Source organism: Pongo abelii, chromosome 10, assembly GCF_028885655.2.
Source record: "Pongo abelii isolate AG06213 chromosome 10, NHGRI_mPonAbe1-v2.0_pri, whole genome shotgun sequence".
NCBI lineage: Eukaryota > Metazoa > Chordata > Mammalia > Primates > Hominidae > Pongo > Pongo abelii.
The window spans coordinates 116,795,270-116,818,106 of NC_071995.2; the positions used below are offsets into that span (position 1 = coordinate 116,795,270).

At 45.3% G+C, this 22,837-nt stretch overlaps 1 protein-coding gene across 1 annotated transcript in view; it reads right to left on the bottom strand.

Moving 5' to 3' along the window:
- The window catches only part of KSR2 (kinase suppressor of ras 2), a 506,187-nt gene extending 484,734 nt beyond the window's left edge, over nucleotides 1-21,453 (bottom strand). Inside the window, exon 1 of the mRNA XM_063712264.1 lies at nucleotides 20,211-21,453. Within this exon, the coding sequence (XP_063568334.1) occupies nucleotides 20,211-20,390 (180 nt within the window). The 5' untranslated portion in view covers nucleotides 20,391-21,453. The remainder of the gene's footprint in view (nucleotides 1-20,210) is intronic.
- Between the last annotated feature and the right edge of the window lie 1,384 nt (nucleotides 21,454-22,837).

The following is a 22,837-nucleotide window of genomic DNA, read 5'->3' on the forward strand; positions in this document are numbered from 1 at the left end:
TGAGTATAAGTCTAACAAAACATATTAAGAATCTATATGCTGAAAATTACAAAATGCTGATAAAAAAAAGAAAAGAAGACTTAAATAAATGGAGAGACATACCACGTTCATAGTTTGGAAGACTTTACTTAGTTAATATAGTTAATATGTCAATCCTCCCTGAATTGAGATACAGATTTAATGCAGTTGCAATAAAAATCAGATATTTATTATAAATATAGATAAGCTGATCCTAAAATTTATATAAAAAAACAAAATAACTAAATAGCTAAAATAATTTTTGAAAAAGAATAATAAAGGTGGAACTCACACTATTCAATTTTGTTCTTTCCTTACCTAGACTTGACTGGTCAATTTTAAGAATTACAATAGGCCAGGTGCAGTGGCTTATGCCTGTAATCCCAGTACTTTGGGAGGCTGATGCAGGTGGATCACCTGAGGTCAGGAGTTCGAGACCATCCTGGCCAACATAGTGAAACCCCATCTCTACTAAAAATACCAAAAAATTAGCTGGGCGTGTTGGCGTGTGCCTGTAACCCCAGCTACTTGGGAGGCTGAGGCAGGAGAATTGCTTGAACCCAGAAGGCAGAGGTTGCAGTGAGCCCAGATCGCGCCATTGCACTCCAGGCAGGGTGACAGAGTGAGACTCCCTCTCAAAAAAAAAAAAAAAGAATTATAATAAAGCTACAGTTACCACAAAAATGTGATATTGACAAAGGAATACACACATAGATCAGTGGGACAGGATAGAGTCCAGAAGTAGATATAAATACAGACAATTAATTTCTTACAAAGGTGTAAAGGCAATTTAGTGGAGAAAGAAATCACCTTTTCAATGAATGCTGTAGAAAAAAATTGTACATTTAAATGCACACACACACACACAAAATGAGCTTCAATTTAAACTCACACTATATACCAAAATGTATTAGGTTGGTGCAAAAGTAATTGGAGTTTTTGCCATTTTAAAAGTAATGGCAAAGGCCGGGTACAGTGGCTCACGTCTGTAATCCCAGCACTTTGGGAGGCTGAGCAGGGTGGATCACCTGAGGTCAGGAGTTCAAGACCAGCCTGGCCAACATGGTGAAACCCTGTCTCTACTAAAAATATAAAAATTAGCTGGACATGATGGTGGGTGCCTGTAATCCCAGCTACTCGGGAGGCTGAGGCAGGAGAATCGCTTGAACCCGGAAGATGGAGGTTGCAGTGAGCTGAGATTGCACCACTGCACTCCAGCCTGGGAGACAAGAGTGAGACTCTGTCTCAAAAAATAAATAAATCAAAATAAAAACATATATAAATAAAAGTAATGCCAAAAACTGCAATCACTTTTGCACCAACCTAATACAAAAAATGAATCATAGATTGAATGTAAATCATAAAAAAATAAACATTTTATGAGAAAATAAATTTAAAAGTGATAAATTGGACTTTATCATACTTTAAGTTTTGCTCTGCAAACAGTACTGTTAAGAGGAAAAAAAAAAAAAGAAAACCTTCAGAATGGGAGAAAATATTTGCAACTCACATATCTCATGAAGAATTGTATCCAGGATACATAAATAACTCTTGACATTCAACAGTAAGAAAATAAATAGTACAATTTTGTTTCATGGGCAAGAGACTTCTCAAAAAGACAAAGCTGTGGTAAAGGAGAATAGATCAGTGGTTGCCAGGGGTTAAGAGTAGAAATATATTGGGGAAGCATGAAAGAAATTTTGTGGGTAAAAGAACTATTGTGTATCCTAAATTGTGGCAGTAGTTACACAAATGTATATATTAATTAAAGCTCACAGGACTGTACATCCAAAAAAAGTCAAAAATAAAAAAGTACATGATGTATGATTTCATTTATATACAGCTCTTTTCCTTAGAACAGGCAAAATTCATCTATGGTGGAAAAAGAATCAGAAAAATTGGTTGATTTAAAGGTGGAGGGAGAATTAGCTACATGATGGTAAATGTTCTATATCTTGATGGAGGTTTAGGTTACAGTGGTGTATACGTTTGCCAAAACTCAGTAAGTTTATGCTTAAAATCTGTGTGTTTCATTGTTAGTCCATTTTACATCAAAAGAATAAATACTGAACTAATTAATGATAAATATACAGACATATATGGACAGAAATGCACTGATGTCTGCAATTTACTTTTTTTTTCTTATGAGATAGAGTCTCGTTCTGTCTCCCAGGCTGGAGTGCAATGGGGAGATCTCGGCTCACTGCAACCTCCGCCTCCTGGGCTCAAGCAATTCTCCTGCCTCAGCTTCATGAGTAGCTGGGATTACAGGTGCGTACCACCATGCCCGGCTAATTTTTTGTATTTTAGGAGAGGCGGGGTTTTACCATGTTGCCCAGGGTGGTCTCGAACTCCTGAACTCAGTCAATCTGCCTGCCTCAGCCTTCCAGAATGCTGGGATTACAGGCGGGAGCTACTGCGCCTGGCCTGCAATTTACTTTTAATACATCAAACAATAAGATAGATTCATGGACAGAGAAAGGGATGGATAGATGAATAAATATGTAATAAAGCAAATATAGTAAAATGTTAATGGTACCAGGTGGCAGATGCTCACTGTAAAGTACCTTCAATTGCTATATGTTTGAAATCTTACATAAATGTTGAGGCCAAGCACAGTGGCTCACACCTGTAATCCTAGCACTTTGGAAGGCCGAGGCAGGTGGATCGCTTGAACCCAGGAGTTGGACACCAGCCTGGGCAACATGGCAAAACTCGTCTCCACAAAACATACAAACAAAAAAAATTAGCCAGGCATGGTGGTGTGCACCTGTAGTCCCAGCTACTCGGAAGGCTGAGGTGGGAGGATCACTTGAGCCCGGGAGGTGGAGGTTGCAGTGAGCCAAGATCGCACCACTGCATCCTAGCCTGAGTGACAGAGCAAGACTCTGTAAAAATAATAATAATAATAATAATAATAATAATAATAATAATAATAATAATGAAAAAAAGTAAAAATATATTGGGAGAAAACAAAATTATTTAGCATTCACTTCTATTCTCCTGGTATAAGCTATTAGGTAAGCGTGAGAGTATTTAAGGAAGGTCCTGCCAACCAGCGGTTCTTCTTATTTATTTATTTATTTATTTATTTATTTATTTATTTATTTTTTGAGACGGAGTCTCACTCTGTCGCCCAGGCTGGAATGCAGTGGCGCAATCTCGGCTCACTGCAAGCTCCGCCTCCCGGGTTCACGCCATTCTCCTGCCTCAGCCTCCCGAGTAGCTGGGACTACAGGCGCCCGCCACCACGCCCAGCTAATTTTTTTGTATTTTTAATAGAGACGGGTTTCACTGTGTTAGCCAGGATGGTCTCGATCTCCTGACCTCGTGATCCGCCCGCCTCGGCCTCCCAAAGTGCTGTGATTACAGGCGTGAGCCACCGCGCCCCGCCGCAACCAGCGGTTCTTCTAAGACGGCTTTCTTTGGAGCTGGTGGTAAGAAACTCATTCTTGCAGCTTAGGTTTTAAGCATAGTTCCTGTTGAGTTTATCACAAAACACTGCTTCTCCAAGTCAGATAAAGATAAAATAAAAAAGGTGGCATCTAAACTTGCTCTGCCTCCTGATAAAAACAATACCCATAAGTACCCACTTAACAAGTTCTTCTTTTACACCTATTGGCTTCAGTGCTCAAGTCCAAGCCACCAATCCTGACCAAGGATCATCCCAGTGCCTTCGTGGGTGGGCACACACAGAAACACATGACTATTTCTGATTGGTGTGATACTCTGGGTAGGGGAGGGGGACAGACAAAGGGAAATTCACCATTCCAACAACTCCAGACCCCCCAAATGGATTAAGAATGGAACTCACACAGAGCAGGGGAGAGCAGGGGGATGCTGGCTGCAAAGTTTGGATCAGAGACTCATCAGAGATCTTTGAGAGTGGCCATCTCTTGTCTCTACCTGGTAGGTTCCAGATCTAGTCTTCTTGAGACTATTTCCTCAACTAAAGGAGGGACTGGCCTCATTCCCTCTTCTCCAGAGAGCAAAATCAAAGGAGGGAGGTTCCCAGGAAGCGAATCCAACTCAACAAAAGGAGGACAATTCTAACCATCATAGGTTATCCAGATCAAAAGGCTGCCTTGTCATTCCGCTAAGTGAAATAAGGCAGACAGAGAAAGACAAATACAGTATGATTTTGTATGTGGAATCTAAAAAAGTCAAACCCATAGGAATAGAGTAGAATGGTGGCTGCCAGGAGCTGGAGGAGAAAATGGGGAAATGTTGGTCAAAGGATACAACCTTTCCATTATGAGATGAATAAATTCTGGGGATCTAACATACAACGTGGTGACTATAGTTACATAAGACTATACTGCATACTTAAAATTTGCTGAGAGTAGATCTTAAATGTTCTCATCACACACACACACACATACACATACACACACACACATACACAGCAACTGTGAGGTGATGAATGTGTTAACTAATTTGATTGTGTGATCATTCCACAATAGATATCAAATCATCATATTGTACACCTTAAATACATGCAATTTTGTTAAGTATGCTTCAGAAAAGCTGAAAAAATTTAATTTAAAAAACTTTTGGGCCGGGAATGGTGGCTCATGCCTGTAATCCCAGCACTTTGGGAGGCCAAGGTGGGTGGATCACCGGAGGCCAAGGGTTCAAGACCAGCCTGGCCAACATAGCAAAACTGCGTCTCTACTAAAAATACAAAAATTAGCCAGGTGTGGTGGCATGCGCCTGTAATCCCAACTACTTGGGAAGGTGAGGCAGGAGAATTGCTTGAACCCAGGAGGCGGAGGCTACAATGAGGTGAGATTGTGCCACCGCACTCCAGCCTGGGCAATAGCAAGACTCTGTCTCAAAAACAACAACAATTTTTGGCCCTGTGTGGTGGCTCACACCTGTAATCCCAGCACTTTGGGAGCTGGAGGCAGGAGGATCACCTGAGGTCAAGAGTTCAAGATCAGCCTGGCCAACATGGTGAAACCTCGTCTCTACTAAAAATACAAAAATTAGCTGGGCGTGGTGGCACACACCTGTGATTCCAGCTACTTAGGAGGCTGAGGCAGGAGAATCGCTTGAACCTGGGAGGCAGAGGTTGCCATTAGCCGAGATTGCACCACTGTACTCCAGCGTGGGCAATGGAGTGAGATTCCATCTCAAAAAAAAAAAAAAAAAAAAAAAAACTGTTAAAGGCTGCCTTGTAAAAGGACTTGAACAAACATTTCTCCAAAGAAGCTATACGAATGGCCAATAGGCACATGAAAAGATGTTCAACATCATTAGTCATTAGGGAAATGCAAATCAAACACACAATGAGATACTACTTCATACCCACCAGGATAGCTATAATTTTAAAAATGAAAAATAACAAAAGTCATCAAGGAGGTAGAGAAATTGCTGGTGGGAATGTAAAAGGGTTGCAGCCACTGTGGCAAACATTATGGTGGTTCCTCAAAAAATTAAAAATAGCATTACCGTATAACCCAGTGATTCTGCCCCTAGGTATACACCAAAAAGAATTGAAAACAAGAACTCAAACAGATACTTGTATACCAGTGATCACAGCAGCATTACTTACAATAACCAAAAGGTGAATATAACCCAAAAAATGTTCAACTTGATAGATGAATACACAAATGCTGACTATTCATACAATGGACTATTATTTAGCCATAAAAATGAATGAAGTGCTGATACATGATGCACCTTGAAATTGTATGCTAAGTGAGACACAAAATAACAAATATCATATGATTCTACTTACATGAGGTACCTAGAGTATTAAGTTCATAGAGAAAGTAGGATGACAGTTACCATGTGCTGGGCCAGGGGATAGGAGTACCCGGGAGTTACTGCTTAATGGATACAGAATTTCTGTTTGAAACAATAAAAAAACTTTTAGAAGTTGATAGTGGTAATGGTTATACAACATTATAAGTGTACTTAAGGCCACTGAATTGTACACTTAAAAATAGTTGAAATGGGCAGGGCACAGTGACTCATGCCTGTAATTCCCAACGCCGCTTTGAGGACAAGGTGGGAAAATCACTTGAGCCCAGGAGTTTGAGACTGGCCTGGGCAAGATGGCAAGGCCCAGCCTCTACGAAAAATTTAAAAATTAGCTAGGCATGGTGGTGTGCACCTGTAGTCCCAGCTACTCAGGAGGCTGAGGTGGGACAATCACCTAAACCCAGAAGTTTAAGGCTCTGGCAAGCTGTGATCACGCCACTGCACTCCAGCCTGAGCAACAGAGCAAGACCCTGTCTCAAAAAAAAAGTTAACATGGTAAATTTTATGTATATTTTCCATAATAAAAAATTGATTTAAAAAATCATTTAGGGTGAACCTGATGAGGTAGCACTCACCCTAAATCTGGACACTGGGCAAAGATGGGGCTGGACAACCTCTGAAGTGAAGGGTCCCCCCTACCTTTACAGGATATGCTTTTCAGGTGCTCAGACATCAGAGTTTTTAACTCTTCACCATGCAAGCTTAAGACAAGTCTAGAAGTTACAAGGCCCAACCCCATACTTTGTTATCCAACTTAGAGTTGGGATGAGCATGTGGTTTAAAGACTAAGGCCTGCCAGCCACTGATGGGAGGTGCGTCGTCTGTGGGCAAATTCAAAGATCCAGACGGAGTGTCAGGAATCCTTCTGTTCCCTTCTGTCACCTGCAGCCTAGTGGGTGTGCCACTATGCTATAGAAGCCTTCTATGGGTTGCTTCTTCTCACACATTTGGGGCTCAGATAACATTTACTGAATAAATGAATGATACATGCAAGAATGGTATCTCCCCAGATGGCAGTGCAGAGCTCAGCACCACACAGGGCTCAAGTACCCTCAGTTCCCTTCTGCCAGTCTGCAGTGGGGATGATCATCAAATTTGCAAAGTCAAGAATTATTAAGAATTTGTGGCCGGGCGCAGTGGCTCACACCTATAATCCCAGCACTTTGGGAGGCCAAGGCGGGTGGATCGCTAGAGGTCAGGAGTTTGAGACCAGCCTGGCTAACATAGTGAAACCCCATCTCTACTAAAAATACAAAAAGTTAGCTGAGCATGGTGGCATGCGCCTGTAATCCTAGCTACTGGGGAGGCTGATACAGGAGAACTGCTTGAACCCAGTACACGAAGGTTGCAGTGAGCTGAGATCGCACCACTGCACTCCAGCCTGGGCAAGAGAGCGAGACCCTGTCTCAAAAAAAAAAAAAAAAAAAATTTGCCATGTAACAGGCACTCGGCTCTACTCAGCTCCTGAATGCATGATTCCATTTAATCACCTAACAACCTCATGTAAAATGATCATTTTATTTTATTTATTTTTGAGACAGGGTCTCACTCTGCTGCCCAGGATGGAATGCAGTGGCACAACCATGGTTCACTGCAGCCTCAATCTCCCTGGGTTCAAGTGATCCTCCCACCTCAGCCTCCCAGGTAGCTGGGACCACAGGCATGTACCACTACACTCGGCTAATTTTTTATTTTTTGTAGAGATGCTATCTCCCTATGTTGCTCAGGCTGATCTCAAACACCTGAGTTCAAGCAATCCTCCTGCTTTGGCCTCCCAAAGTGCTGGGATTACAGGTGTGAGCCACAATCCTGATTTTATAAACAAGGAAACTGAGGCTTGGAAAGGAGAGATCATTTGGCATAGGGTTACTTAGCTAGTTAAGTCCTGAGCCAAACTGGAACCCAAACAATCTCACCTCAGAGCCCAAGCCCTCCTAACTACTAGTCTATATTGCTTAAAGCACCCATTTGAATTTGCAGGGAGTCAGGTTATTATTTCTGAGTCTTGATCTCACTTTTCTGGTTCAGGAAAATCGAACACATCCATCTTTGGAATGCATGCACTGCTTTAATCAATGGCTGCCTAGTAACTCTCGGGGGATCAGATTTTCAGTCCTCATCAAGACCAAGATTTCTATTATGGCAAAACAGAGAAATCGCTTCAGTGCTCAAAAACAGCTCTGTTCCATAGCAATATACAGTGAGCCACCTTTGTAATTTAAAAGTTTCTAGTAGCCTCAGGGGGGAAAAAAAGGAAAGAACATACAGGTGAAATTAATTTTAATATATTTTATTTAACCCAATATATCTAAAATGTTATCATTTTAACATGTCAATATAAAAATTATCAAGGCCAGCCAGGCACAGTGGCTCACGCCTGTAATCCCAGCACTTTGGGAGGCCGAGATGGGCGGATCATGAGGTCAGGAGATCGACACCATCCTGGCTAATACGGTGAAACCCCATCTCTACTAAAAATACAAAAAATTAGCCAGGCGTGGTGGCGGGCGCCTGTAGTCCCAGCTACTCGGGAGGCTGAGGCAGGAGAATGGCATGAACCTGCGAGGCGGAGCTTGCAGTGAGCCGAGATTGCACCACTGCACTCCAGCCTGGGCGACAGAGCAAGACTCTGTCTCAAAAAAAAAAAAAAAAAAAAAAAAAAAATTAACAAGGCCAGGTATGGTGGCTGATGCCTGTAATCCCAGAACTTTGGGAGGCCAAGGCAGGAGGGCTGCTTGAGCCCAGGAGCTGGAGACCAGCCTGGGCAGCATAGCAAGACCCTCATCTCTACAAAAAATTAAAAATTAGCCAGGTGTGGTCGCATGTACCTGTAGTCCCAGTTACTTGGGAAGCTGAGTTAGGAGGACTGCTTGAGCTCAGGAGGTCGAGGGTTCACTGAGCCATGATTGCACCACCTCACTTCAGCCTGGGTGACAGAGCGAGACTTTGTCTCGCTAAAAAATAAAAAATAGAAAATAGAAATTATCAATGCAATATTTTACATTTTTTTCCTTCATACTAAGAGCTTGGACTGGGGGTGGTTGCTCACGCCTATAATCCTAGCACTTTGGGAGGCCAAGGCAGGAGGATCACTTGAGCTCAGGAGTTCAAGGCCAGCCTGGGCAACATAGTGAGACCCCCATCTCTCTGAAAAATTTTTTTTTTAATTTTTAAAAAAAGTTTGGAATCTGGTGTGTATTTGACACTAACGGCATATTTCAACTAGGACTCACCATATTTCCGTTGGTCAACGGCGACATGTGGCAAGTGGCTACCATACTGGACAGCTCAGGTCTAAAATATCTCCCTCTCTTTATCTCATCCTCCCATCTCTATGTTTCTACTTTGTTTCTATCAGCCCTCTATTTCTCTCAAATAATTGTCATCCATAATAGTCACCAAGGAAAGCATTTTAGCGACAGAGTAAGTATTCCATCATCGTGATTGTCATTAATCCTATGGCTGCCACCTCTAATCACATCATTACCATTAACGTCTACACTTCCCCTTCGCCCTCCGTTTCTCTTCATCTTTCTTTCTTCTCTTCCAGGAGATTTCACCTTTGGGGAGTCCACAGGAGAGCAGTAAACCTCTGTCTGTTCCTGTGTCTGCAGCTGCCTTACTCGGTCAATTTGGGTCAAATTGGTGACTCTAAACCTCAATAAACCTGCCTGTAAAGGAGCAACAACCACGGTTGTGGTCACGACCCATTGCAAAGACATTCCAAGCATCACAGAAGCCCTGCTGAAGAAAATCATTCTACTTTTTCACTTTCTTCTCCTATTTTTGTCCCTTTTCCCTTCCCATCCTTCAGCTTCTCCATCCTTCCTGGCCGCCATGTGTCTCCTGTCCTCCTCAGCCTCTCAACACCTCCCCTGTCCCCACACCCAGAGCAGCACACGGTGGGCAAGAAGGAAGGCCAGGCCCTATCCCTCTTCCCAACAGTTGGGACTATATGGGTGGAAGCCCAGGAAATGACCCATTCTCTGGGGGTGGAAAGACTTCCTAGTTTTCTACTCATTGAAAGGTGATGGATTACAAATTCCCTGGTAGAATCCACTCCCAAAACCCAGAGGAAGGAGTGAACCCTTCAGACATAACATTTATCATGACTTAGAATTATGAGTCTCACACACACACACACACACACATGCACACCTTTATGAACACAAGGCAAAAGGAAAGGGCCAGGTCCTCACAGGCTGACAACCCTTTTTTTTTTTTTTTTTTTTAGACTGAGTCTCACTCTGTTGCCCAGGCTGGAGTACAGTGACACAATCTCGGCTCGCTGCAACCTGCACCTCCTGGGTTCAAGCGAATCTTCTGCCTCAGCCTCCTCAGTAGCTGGGATTACAGGCATGCACCACCACACCAGCTAATTTTTTTGTATTTTTAGTTGAGACAGGGTTTCGCCATGTTGGCCAAGCTGGTCTTGAACTCCTGGCCTCAAGTGATCTGCCTGCCTTGGCCTCCCAAAGTCCTGGGATTACAGGCATGAGCCACTGCACCCAGCTTAGGTTGACCACTTTGTGCAGAAGACCAAGTATTCCCCATTACCCCAGGTACCCAGGCCCTACCCAGTTAAAAACAGTAAAGATCACATTCTGACCTTAGACAACAGCCTCCTTAACCCTGAGCTCTTAGACATCAAAATACTCACACTCAAAAAATAAAATAAAATATACACGTGTGCTGAGGGTATGGGGAAATGAACCCTTTCCAACACTGCTGGTGAAGGGCAACTTGGCAAACCCTATGGAAAGTCCTAAACTTTTGCATATCCTTTGATCCAGCAGTTCCATTTCTAGGAGCTGAAAATAAGAATTAGCCACAAGGACGTCCACCGTGGCATTGTTATAAAAATGTAAAAGTATGAACATAAGCACCTGACAATAGAATTTTGGTTAAAGAAATGATGGGGGCCAGGCATGTTGGCTCATGCCTGTAATCCCAGCAATTTGGGAGGCCTAGGTGGGCAGATCACTTGAGATGAGGAGTTCGAGACCAGCCTGGCCAACATGGTGAAACTCCATCTCTACTAAAAATACAAAAATTAGCTGGGTGTGGCAGAATGCACCTGTAATCCCAGTTACTCGGGAGGCTGAGGCACAAGAATTGCTTGAACCCGGGAGACAGAGGTTGCAATGAGTGGAGATCACGCCACTGCACTCCAGCCTGGGTGACAGAGTGAGACTCTGCCTCAAAATAAAGTGAGAAATGATGGGGCATCCATGTCATACTATGCAGCCATTACAAATAATACTTTTTACAGATATATAGAAAAAATAAGACCTAGTGTTGAATAAACCAGTAGAGTGAGTATAGTAAACAATAATCTATTGTGTATTTCAAAATAGCTAGAAGAGAATAATCCGAATGTTCTCAGTATAAAGAAAAGATAAACATTTAAGGTGATGGATAGCCCAGTTACCCGGATTTGATTATTGTACATTATATGAATGTATCTAAATATCACACGTACCCTGAAAATATGTACATCTATTATGTATTAATTAAACAATAATAATACTTTAATAATTTGAAAAATTGGTTCATGGTCTATTAAGAGAACTTCGTATCTCCGGCCTTTCTCAGAGCTCCAAGCTCACACATCCACTTCCAGCTGTCTACTTGACAAATGTAGCGTGTCAAACAGGACTTGACTGTCAAACCCAATCTATTTCACCTCCAGTCTTCACGTTTCAAACAAGGGGACCCCCATTCTCCTAGCACTTAAGCCAAACACCTAGGAATAATCTTCGATTCTTGATTCTCCTTCACCTCCACATCAGATTCATCAGCACCTTCCACATACTTGACCTTCTGAATCCAGCCACCTGCGCCATCCACCCAACAACAATCATACCAGTCAAAAGCACAGTCATTGAGGGCTTGGACTTCCACAATAACTACCAACTTGTCTCCCTGCTCTCATTCCTACCTCCTACAGTCTGTTTACCCTGCAGCAATCAGAAGATCATTTAAAAATATAACCCCTGGTTCAAAGGGCTTCTATCACAGTTAGAACAAAATCCAAGGCTGGGCATGATGGCTCACACCTGTAATCCCAGCACTTTGGGAGGCCAAGGCATGAGTATCACTTGAGCCCAGGAGTTGGAGACCAGCCTGAGCAACATAGGGATACCCTATCTCTACAAAAAATTTTAAAATGTAGCCAGGCATGGTGATGCACATCTGCAGTCCCAGCTACTCGGGAGGCTGAAGTGGGAGGAAGGACTGAGCCTGGGAGGTCGAGGCTTCAGTGAGCCATGACAATGCCACTGCACTGAAGCCTGGGTGACAGAGTGAGACCCTGTCTCAAAAGAAAAAAAAAAAAAAACAAAACAAAACTTCAAGTACCTTAGCGTCTTAGCAAAGCCCCCTATGACCAGCTTCTGTCTCCCACTGTGTCCCTCCTCATCCTTTCCCTGCCCACTCCCTGCACTCCAACCACAGTGGACTCCTTGGGGTTCCAATAACATGCCAAGCATGTTCCCATCCAATCCAAGAAGTTTGCATCTGCTGTTCCCTCTGCCTGGCACACTCTTCCCCCAAATATTTCATGGCTTGGCTTCCTCAAGTTAGTAAAACCTCCATGAAAGAGCCTTTGCTGATCATCCCATATCTTTCCCTTGCTCCCCTATGCTCTTTTTGTTTTGGTTGATTTTCATGGCTGTGGTATATTGTGACATTAGATTGTTCATTAGCCCCCCAATAAACCACACCTCCTGGAATCCATAGCCACACTGACTCTGGGCTTATCTATGTAACATGCTCTGGCGAAGAGGACATTAGAAAAGGTTGCAGAACCAGAGGCTTAGGAAGGGCTTGTGCACTGGGGCCTGTCCTCTAGGAACACCGTTGCTGCCACCATGTAAGAAACCCGGGCTATCCTGCCAAAAAGCCATGGAGCAGAGAAGTGAGACACTGCAGCCAACCACCAGCCATGTAAGCAGGGCCATCTTGGACCCTCCAGCCACAGTCGAACCATCAGATAAACACAACCACAAGTGAGTCAGACAAGATCTGCAGAACTGGCCAGCAGAGTCCATACCTAACTTCAGGCACCTGAGCAAATGATGATTGTTTTAAGCTACTAAGTTTTGAGGTAGGTTGTTCTATAGCAATACATAACTGATATGACAGCTTATCATTAGCTGTGGCAGACTACTAGCTATTCAGCATATTTTCTTTTTTTTCTTTTTTCTTGAGACAGGTTCTGGCTCTGTCACTGAGGCTGGAGCACAGTGGTACAATCTCGGGTCACTGCAACCTCCGCCTTCCAGGCTCCAACCATCCTCCCACCTCAGCCTTCCGAGTAGCTGGGACCATAGGCACGTGCCACCACACCTGACTAATTTTTATATTTTGGTAGATATGGTGCTTCACCACATTGTCCAGGCTGGTCTGGAACTCCTGGGTTCAAGCAATCCTCCCACCTTGGCATCCCAAAGTGCCAGGATTAGAGGTGTGACCTACCACATCCAGCCTATGCTCTCTTCTTCCTGAGCCCACAGCTAAACTTCATTGTCCATCTTCTTTGCAGTGTTGCAACTAAATGCTAGCTAAGGGAACGCAAGCATAAGGGAATGCACTGATGAGGGCAACTTTGGGAAATAAGGCTTTGTCTTCTCTGCACTTTCTCCCCCTTCTAGATGCACCAGTGATAATGCTGCAGAGGGGAAGGGGTCTGGAGCATGAGAGAATGGCCCGCCACCTGCCAACCAAGAACACCCTCCTCGGACTGTTTAGCGAACAAGAAAAAGACATTTAGGGGTCTATTTCTTACAGTCTGTCCTAATTAATACACTAACTTTGCAGCTTCTCTGACCAAGATGGGAGTCTATTTCCCCATCCTCTATACCCAGGCTGGCTGTGGGACTTATATTATCTCACAACTCCAATGGAAGTAACATTCTATGATTTCCAAATACCAAGACTCCTTGCCACTTTCCCTCTTGCTCTCTAGGAACACTGGAGACCTGTAAGAAACCCAAGCTATCGCACCAACAGGACGCAGGGAGAGAAAGTCTCAGCTTTCCTATCCTCCTCCCTTTCCACCAGCTGAATGTGGCCACACGAGTGGAGCTCAGGCAAGACCAGCAGAACCCTCCAGCCAAGCCCAACCCACAGAATCATGAAAATAACAAATTGTTGTCTTAAGCCCAAAGTTTTCCAAACGAAATTAAGTTTAAAGATAGTTCATGACACAGCAATAGAAAATTGAGATGGAATATATGAAGAGCAAAGAAATGATGGGAGGCCAGGCGTGGTGATCACACCAGTAATCCCAGCACTTTGGGAGGCCAAGGCAAGAGGGTGGCTTGAAGCTAGGAGTTTAAGACCAGCCTGGGCAACAAAGCAAGACACTGTCTCTATAAAAAATTTTTAAATTAGCTGGGTGCAGTGACATGTGCCTGTAGTCTCAGCTACCCAGGAGGCTGAGACAGGAGGATCGCTTGAGCTCAGAAGTTCAAGGCTGCAGTGAGCTATGATCGCACCACTGTACTCCAACCTGGGTGACAGAGCAAGACTCTGTCTCTAAAAAAAAAAAAAGCTACGATACCCTTGCTATACAAGGAAGATTCCATACTTGTTGAACCCCAACTCCTAATATTTTTTTCCCCTTGCAATTTAACTAAAACAGAATCCAGCTCAAAACTACCTCTACTTGGCTAGTACTCTCCCATTCTAGTGTCACTTGCTCACCTTAGGATGGTCTCTGTCTTTCAGAGTTTTTCCCCTCTCATCTATCCTAGCATCTAGGGATTAGCAAGCCACAGCCCATGGGCCCAATATGACCCATCACCTGGGTTTTGTTTTGTTTTGTTCTTTGGTGTTTTTTTGTTTTTTTTGTTTTTTTTTTTGAGATGGAGTCTCCCTCTGTCACCAGGCTGGAGTGCAATGGCGCCATCTTGGTTCACTGCAACCTCCACCTCCCAGGTTCAAGTGATTCTCCTGCCTTAGCCTCCCGAGTAGTTGGGATTACAGGTACCCGCTGCCATGCCCCACTAATTTTTGTATTTTTAGTAGAGACAGGGTTTCTCCATGTTGGTCAGGCTGGTCTCGAACTCCCGACCTCAGGTGATCCACCCGCCTCGGCCTCCCAAAGTGCTGGGATTACAGGCGTGAGCCACTGTGCCTGGCCACCATCACCTGTTTTTGTAAGGCCCAGAAACTACAGTTTGTACGACTATAAACATCAAAAAAAAATCAAAAGAAAAATATTCATGACATGCAAAAAGTATATCAATTTCAAGTTTCAGGGTCCGTAAATAAAGTTTTATTAGAAAACTGCCCCACCAGGCCCTGCTTGATGGCTCACGCCTATAATCCCAGCACTTTGGGAGGCTGAGGTGGGCGGATCACTGGAGGTCGGGAGTTTGAGACCAGCCTGGCCAATAGGCTGGTCTGAAACCCTGTCTCTACTAAAAATACAAAAATTAGCCAGGCGTGATGGCGCAGGCCTGTAATCCCAGCTACTCAGGAGGCCGAGACGGAGAATCGCTTGAACCTGGGAAGCGGAGGTTGCAATGAGCCGAGATCACGCCACTGCACTCCAGCCTGAGCAACAGAGTGAGACCCTGTCTCAAAATAAAAAGAAAACTGCCCCACCCATTCATGTATGTATTGCCCATGGCTACTGCATGCTACAGCACAGAGTCGAGTAGCTTTGATGAAAATTGCAGGGTCCACAAAGCCTAAACTCTTTACTATCTGTCCCTTTCCAGAAAAAGTTTGCCAGCCCCTGCCGTAGGCTGCCATCCAAGGCAGGCGAATCGCTTGAGCCCAGGAGTTCAAGATCAGCTGGGGCAACATAGCAATACCTTGTCTCTATTTAAAAAATACAAAAAATTAGCCAAGCGTAGTGGCGCATACCTGTAGTCCCAGCTACTCAAGAGGCTGAGGCAGGAGGATCTCTTGAGCCCTGGAGGTCAAGGCTGCAGTAAGCCATGATTGTGCCACTGCACTCTAGCCTGAGTTACAGAGTGAGACCCTGCCTCAAAAAAACAAAACAAAAAAAGCTTATACTTTTCTATTGTATTCATTCCAAAACCTTTGAAGACTTCTATCTCCTTCCACAAAGGAATGAAACGTTGTTGGTCTGACTCTCTAATCTTTAGTTGGATCCCAGAAGTTAGTGGCCTAAATTCATTTCCTATGACAGGCTACCAGGTACCCTCCATTCTGGGCAAAATGGTCTCTAGGCTGCCCCCATGAAGGCATTCAAATACCTTCATCTGGTTTGTTGTTCTTGTCCAGCATGCTCTCCCCTTTTGCTGCAATCTAAACCCTCCTCATCCTTCACTCCAAATCCCCATCTCCCCAACCAAGAAGGTTTCCCTGCTTTGCCAAATGTTTTCCCAGGTGTATTCTATGGAACAAAAATCCCAGGAGAAATCCTTGGGCCGGGTGCAGTGGCTCACGCCTGCACTTTGGGAGGCCGAGGCGGGCAGATCACCTGAGGTCAGGAGTTCGAGACCAGACTGGCCATCATGGCAAAAGCCTGTCTCTACTAAAAATACAAAAATTACCCAGGTGTGGTGGCAGGCGTCTGTAATCCCAGCTATTTGGGAGGCTGAGGCAGGAGAATCACTGGAACCCAGGAGGCGGAGGCTGTAGTGAGCTGAGATTGAGCCACTGCACTCCAGCCTGGGTGCCAGAGCGAGACTCCGTTCTATCCTCTCTTGGAGGCCTAATACACATAGGTAGCATATTAAAGGCTCTGAGAAGTCCTGCAGTAAAGATGCCTGTTTCCCTTTGCTTAACTCAACCCTTCCCAAACTTATTAACCATAGAATTTGTTTTGTCCACAGAACACTTATTGACTACCAGCATTTAGTACAGTGCCTGGACGTCAGCATTTGTTGAAAGAATGAAAAACGCTAACATCCCACAGATTTAGGGTTCTACAGAACATACTTTGGAAATGCTACTCAAGCTCCTCCTTCTCTCTGTCCGATCTGAACTGCTCCCTTCCATGCCATCTGGTCAACACCATGTAATGCCAATCATTATCATCATCACAGCTGTCATTCATTTAGCACCTGCAGCCACTCTGTTCCAGATAGTGCTAGACCCTTGAAAACGTTATCTCTTTCAATCCTTATAACCATCCTCTGAAGTAGGGAATATTATTTAATTATTGCTGTTTTGCCAAAAACTTAAAACTATAAATCAGAAAACTTAAATCACTAGCCCAAGATAAAGTAAAAAGAAAAGCTAGAATTTACAACTATATCAGTCTGACTCAAAGTTCATGAACTTTCTTTTCCACCAAAATATCTTCTGATAATGTGCCATGGCTGCCATCGCTGGCTGTCCACTTACTTAATATCTACCTGTGTCTCCTTCCACACTAGCAGAGCCCTGATTTTGCATGGAGTGGCAACATGTCATTTCAGGCAATGGATCATGATCCATCTAAGCCGATCCTGGTGGTGTTCCCACTTCCCCACTTCCCGGGCTCCCTTGCAGCTAGGACTCAGTTCTGGCCAAGAAGATATAATCCAATCATCTGCAAGGTGAGGAGGAAGAGATGTCCTGGGGAACCCTTTATTCCTTCACACTCACCAGGTCCTCCTCTTTCCTACCTTGAACTCAGATGTAATCGCTGAAGCTGCAGGAACCATCTTGCAACCACAAGAGAAAAGCCATGAGAATTCCCAAAGACATCAGCCCTGGTATTACTGACCTACTGAGCCAACTGAAGCAGCTATATGTCTCCAGAATTCTTGTTACATGAAGAGAAACCATTATTTGCCTTACTGCTCTGATTGGGTTTTCCATTTCATGCAGCTGAACACATGCCTAATGGGCCCACACATTGTCCCCCATATTATTTACCACTTAGACTTTATCATTATTTCACATACACATTATTATATCATGAAGTACGCTTCCTGAAGGCCAAGTCCACCTTGCATATTTTTGTTTCTACAGAAGTGTATACATGCTACTAAGTGCTGTTCATTATCACCGTTTTCAGGGATCATCTATTCGATTTATTACTTGCATTAGTGTTAGCAAGCAGTGAGTTTTCACCATTAAAGAGCTGAAATATCACATCTTTCTCCTCATGGATTAGCATCTGAAAACATGTATCAGAAATACCTGGACTGTTTATTAAATGCAGATTCCTTGACCCTCTTGCTAATCCCAGCTAAATTGGAATCTCTAGGGTCAGAGGCTAAGAATCTGCATTTTAACAAGCACCCTCATATAGTTTTGATATACAAAATTAGAAAATTCCGTGGACCCAAATGTTAGGGTTGGCTGGACTTGGCTGGACCCTAAGTTACCAGCCCCTCTGCAGGGGCCCTCCCTAACCCTACAAATCTGGGAAATAGAAATTGGAATAATTGCGCAAGACCATTCCCTGGGCAAGATGGATGAAAGTAGTTGGCATGCTCTGTAGCATACTGGGACGAGGGAACTGAAAACAGATGCATTTCCTACAACTGCAACTCCCCCATAGCCATCCTACCAGTGCCTCCATCCCCCCAGTTTAAAAGGAAAACCACTAGGCAGAAAGAAGGCAATGCCCACTGCGGCACATCCCCATCCAGGAAGCTATCAGAGGATGGAGCATGTTTGAAACAAAAAAAAAAAAGAAAACTTCGAAGGAACTTACACAGGAATACACAAACTAGCATTTGGGACTCCTGACTCAGAGGAACAGAAGAGAGCTCAGGTGGCTTTTTTGGGGTTATTTATTGACTGCATGCAGGTCTGAAGAGTCTGCTCTTGGGCACTGTTCAAGCAGAGACAGAAGGTTGGATCAGAACATCCCACACTTTTTCTTCCAGCAGCAGAGCTCCGGCCTCACCTACTCTCCCAAGCTCCAGGAAAGGCAATACCTGTGCCTCCCAACACAATTCCCACTCTCCCGATACACCTTGACATTGATCTTATTTCGTCTCTGAGGATCACATTTCCAGATGACAGGTGCACACAGACATGCATCCTAGGGTAGCAAACAGCATGTTCTCTCTCTCTCTCTCACACACACACACACACACACACACACACACATGCTCTCTCTCTTTCTCTCTCTCCCTCCCTCTCTCTCTCTCTCTTCTTTCAAAGGGATGACCTCCTGCATGTTGACATCCAGCCAAATTTAAAATCACGGAAGAAAAAGAAAGACCCAAAGTCAATCCGAGAAAAGCACCCATCCAGGCTACAACAGGGGCAGGAGGGCTACAAGATTCACTAGGGACTGACGAGTTCAGGCCTTGGGAACTCATGTGCCAGGACCAAGATGAACGTCTCAGTATTGCTCATGCTCACTCCACCACAGAGGGAACCCCTGTTCTCCCAGCCCCACTGCCCCCACCCTCGGCGGATGCCAGCTAATGGAAGTTCCCAAATTTAATCAACCCATGCGTATAGCTGGGTTGGTTTGAGAGAAGGAAGTGAGTTGAACCCTTCAAACATTTTGAACAATGCAGATGTCCAATGATCTCGTGGACACCAGGCATTTGGCATTTCCTAAGGCTCTTTAAACCTTCCTCCTTTGACCAAATGGCCTTCAGAAAAAAATAATTTCTGCCATCTTCTGTCTGAGTAACTTTGCATCCATCCCTCATCCCATCCCACTCCCCCAAAAAACTGTTTCAAACTCCCCCTCAAGTTCTGCCGGAGAGAATGTTACAAAAAGCCAAAGATAACTCCTCCTCCCCGACCCCTTTCCTCTTTCCTCGCAGTCCCACTGAGATTCAGGAGTATTCTCCCACACCACCTATGTGTGCTGATTGAGGCATATTTTTTTTTCCTTTTATACGTTTTAGGCCTGCAACAGCTCACTGCATCAAAAAGATTGGATTGGAAATGGGTAGTTCCACAGGAATTTTTTTTTCACGCATCTTGCCTCCTGACATGTATATCACTGATTTAAAACAAAAAATCTAAGGAGCACAAGGAGGGCGGGGAAGAAAGCCAAGAGAAGAAGAGGTCTACACTGACAGGCGGCCCCATTCTGCGAGCAAAAACCACCTTTTGACCACCTGCAGAATGCGCAAGGTCACGTGGGTTCTCTGCAGCTCCTTAATGTATCACCCGGCACACAAGCCCCCGTGGCATATAAACAAATCCACAAGAGGAAAAAAGAGAGAACTCCCTCCTCAGCGAGGAAGCGAATGACAACGGTAACAGCCGCAACAATAATAATAAATAAAGAATAACAATTACTACTACTACTGCCAGCCAAGCGCAGACGACAGCAGCACAGTAAAAGGATATCCAATGCAGGCTTTGCAAGGAGAGAAATCACAGAAAAGCAAACCGTGCCCACCTTGCTTGCCCACACCACCACCCCCAGCCCCCAATAAACAGAATCAGAGGGAAAGGGGACCGTGGGGAGAAAGGAGGGGGAAAGAAGGATTGCTTTTTTTTTTTTTTTTTCCGTAGGCAACACCTACCTCCAGGGTCCGGATTTCTTTTTGTGTGAGGTCGTTGGAGGTAGCACATTTGGTCCTAAGCCCTTCCAGGTTGGAGATGCTCAAGTCTATCATGTTTTGGACCAGTTCGCACTGCTGTAAGGCTTTTTGCAAACTCAGAGGCTGCTGCTCCTCGCTTTTCGTCATGTTTTCCTCATCCATCGCTTGCTCTGCAACCCCCTTCCCCTCCTCCTCCTCCCAGAGAGAAAAAAGGGGGGGGGAGTAGAGGTAGTCTACCCTCCGCCTCTCCAACCACTGCGACTTCTCAACAATGTCTCATGAAGAAGAAATCCAACATCTCACACAGGGTTGAGGGGGTGGGAGTGGGAGGAGGGGACAAGAGCCAAAATTTATTATTTTATTTTGGGATATCAAGCGGACTCCATTAGAATGTCTCCTCTCTCTCTGAGTCTCTGGTCCCTGGAAAGGAGAGATGCTGTTTCTCAGAAGCAAACCAGGTGATGTGATGCTGTCTGTACACTTAGGGAGGAGGAGGAGGAGGAAAAAGAAGAGGAGAAGGAGGAGAGAGAGGAGGAGGGAGAGGAGGAGGAGGGAGAGGAGGAGAAGGAAAATAGCGCTCACTCTTTACACACCGGCTCCTTGAAGGACAAAATTATATATTTTTGGCTGGCTTGCTTTTATGTCAAAAAAAATCTGGTTTTCCCCCCTCCCAGTTGCAGGGACACGGCATGGTCCACGGTTTGGAGTGCTTTAGCGCGTTCTCAAGGTGCTGTCTGCATTGCTCCCGCGGCTGCGGCGGCTACTGCGGCTGGCTGCTGTCTCCTCCCCGCGCTGCTGCTGCTGCTGCTGCTGCTGCCGCCGCCGGGCTCCGGGGGTGACGGTTGCTGCAATCGCTCCTGCCTCGCTCCACACCGACATCTTGCCTGTCAATCAAAGGGCGGGGGGGAGCGAGGGAGCGCCGGAGAGGGATGGAGACCAAACGAGGGACCTGCAGGGGAGCGGGTTGGTGGAGAGGCGCCGTGCGCGCAGCCGCCCCAGCCGGGCCCCGGCCCCGGCGCGCCAGGGACCCGCCGGAGGAGGCGGAGGAGGAGCGCGCAGGCTCGCGCACCTGGCCGGGGGGCGGGATTTCTAGGGGCTGCGGAGCTCGCGTGGCAAAGTGAAATTACTACCGGGAGTGCGTGCGAGCGAGCAAGCGAGCGATCGGCGGGCGGGGGCGCGGAGACAGCGCGCGCATTGGGCCCAGCCTGCTCCCGGGGGCGGCGGGGGAGGCCGGGAGTGTGCCCGAGCCTGGAGGCTGGGCGAGGGGGCGGGGAGAAGGATTTGGTGGCGGGGAGGGGGTGGGGGCCACTACTCCTGCACCGCTCTCGCGAGACCGGGCCGGAGTGCTGCTCAGCAGGTGCGCTCCGGCTGGGAGCAGGTGTGCGCCCAACTTTAAAACCCTGGGTGCGCGCCGGAGAGGCGTCGGCGTGGACCTGGGCACGTCGTGCCTGTCTTTGGCTTGGTGTGTGTGTTTGTGTGCCTTTTTTGTTCGTTTGTCCTTCGGGTACGTGTGTGCCTTTTTTGTTCGTTTGTCCTTTCTTGTTACTGGGGAAAAAATAAAGCGAACCTGATGATCTTCCGTGAATTTCAGGAAGCTGCCTCCTAGACTTGGTACCCTGGCCCGCCCTGATGGCTTTCCATTTGGCGGGGAAAAGGGCCTTTGCCTTATTCTGAGTATTCCCATGTCCTACAAGGGTCTGTGTGGCCTGACCCCAGCATACCGTTATCAGCAAACGATGGCTCCACAGTTAAGATGGTTTTTAGCTTTTGAAATTTTTGGAAGCCTGGCGAGGTGGCTCAAGCCTGTGATCCCCAGGACTTTGGGAGGCAGAGTCAGGAGGATCGCTTGAGGCCAGGAGTTTGGGACCAGCCTGGGCAACAACATGGCAAGACCCTGTCGCTACTAAAAATTCAAAAATTAAAAATGTAAATAAAATGGTTGGCAAAAAATGAAAATAATATTTTGTGACACGTGAAAATTATGTGAAATTCACATCTCAGTGTCCACAAGTAAAGTTTTATTGGAGTACCACCACCCATCTGTTTATTGTCTGTGGTTACTCCTGCCTTGTAAAGCAGAGTTGAGTAGCTGCAGCTGAGACCGGTGGTTCACAACGCCTGAAAGATTTACTGTCTGGCACTTTACAGAAAAGTTTGCTGACTCTTGATTAAAGCTTTGTACTCTATGTCCACAGTGCTCAAAACATGCTTCACCCTAATCCTCTCCTGGTGGGTTTCTTCTTGTCACTGTTAACTCAAATATCATCTCATAGAGGCCTCATCTCCCTAACCACCTTATCTAATAGTATTCCCAACACACATTGCCCAACAGATGTATTTAGAATGATTAGCAAAAGGCACCTCTTTCTCTAGGTGAACAGAGCCCTGTGCTGAGGACTGAGTAAGGCGTGATACTCAGAACACATAGTATAATATGTCACTCTTAAATGAAGCCACTTGAAAAGCAGAGAGAACAGGAGCCAGTGGTGGCCACATTGAATGACAAACTTTATTTTTAAGTTCTGGGGTAAATGTGCAGGATGTGCAGGTTTGTTACATAGGTAAACGTGTGCCATGGTGGTTTGCTGCACCTATCAACCCATCACCTA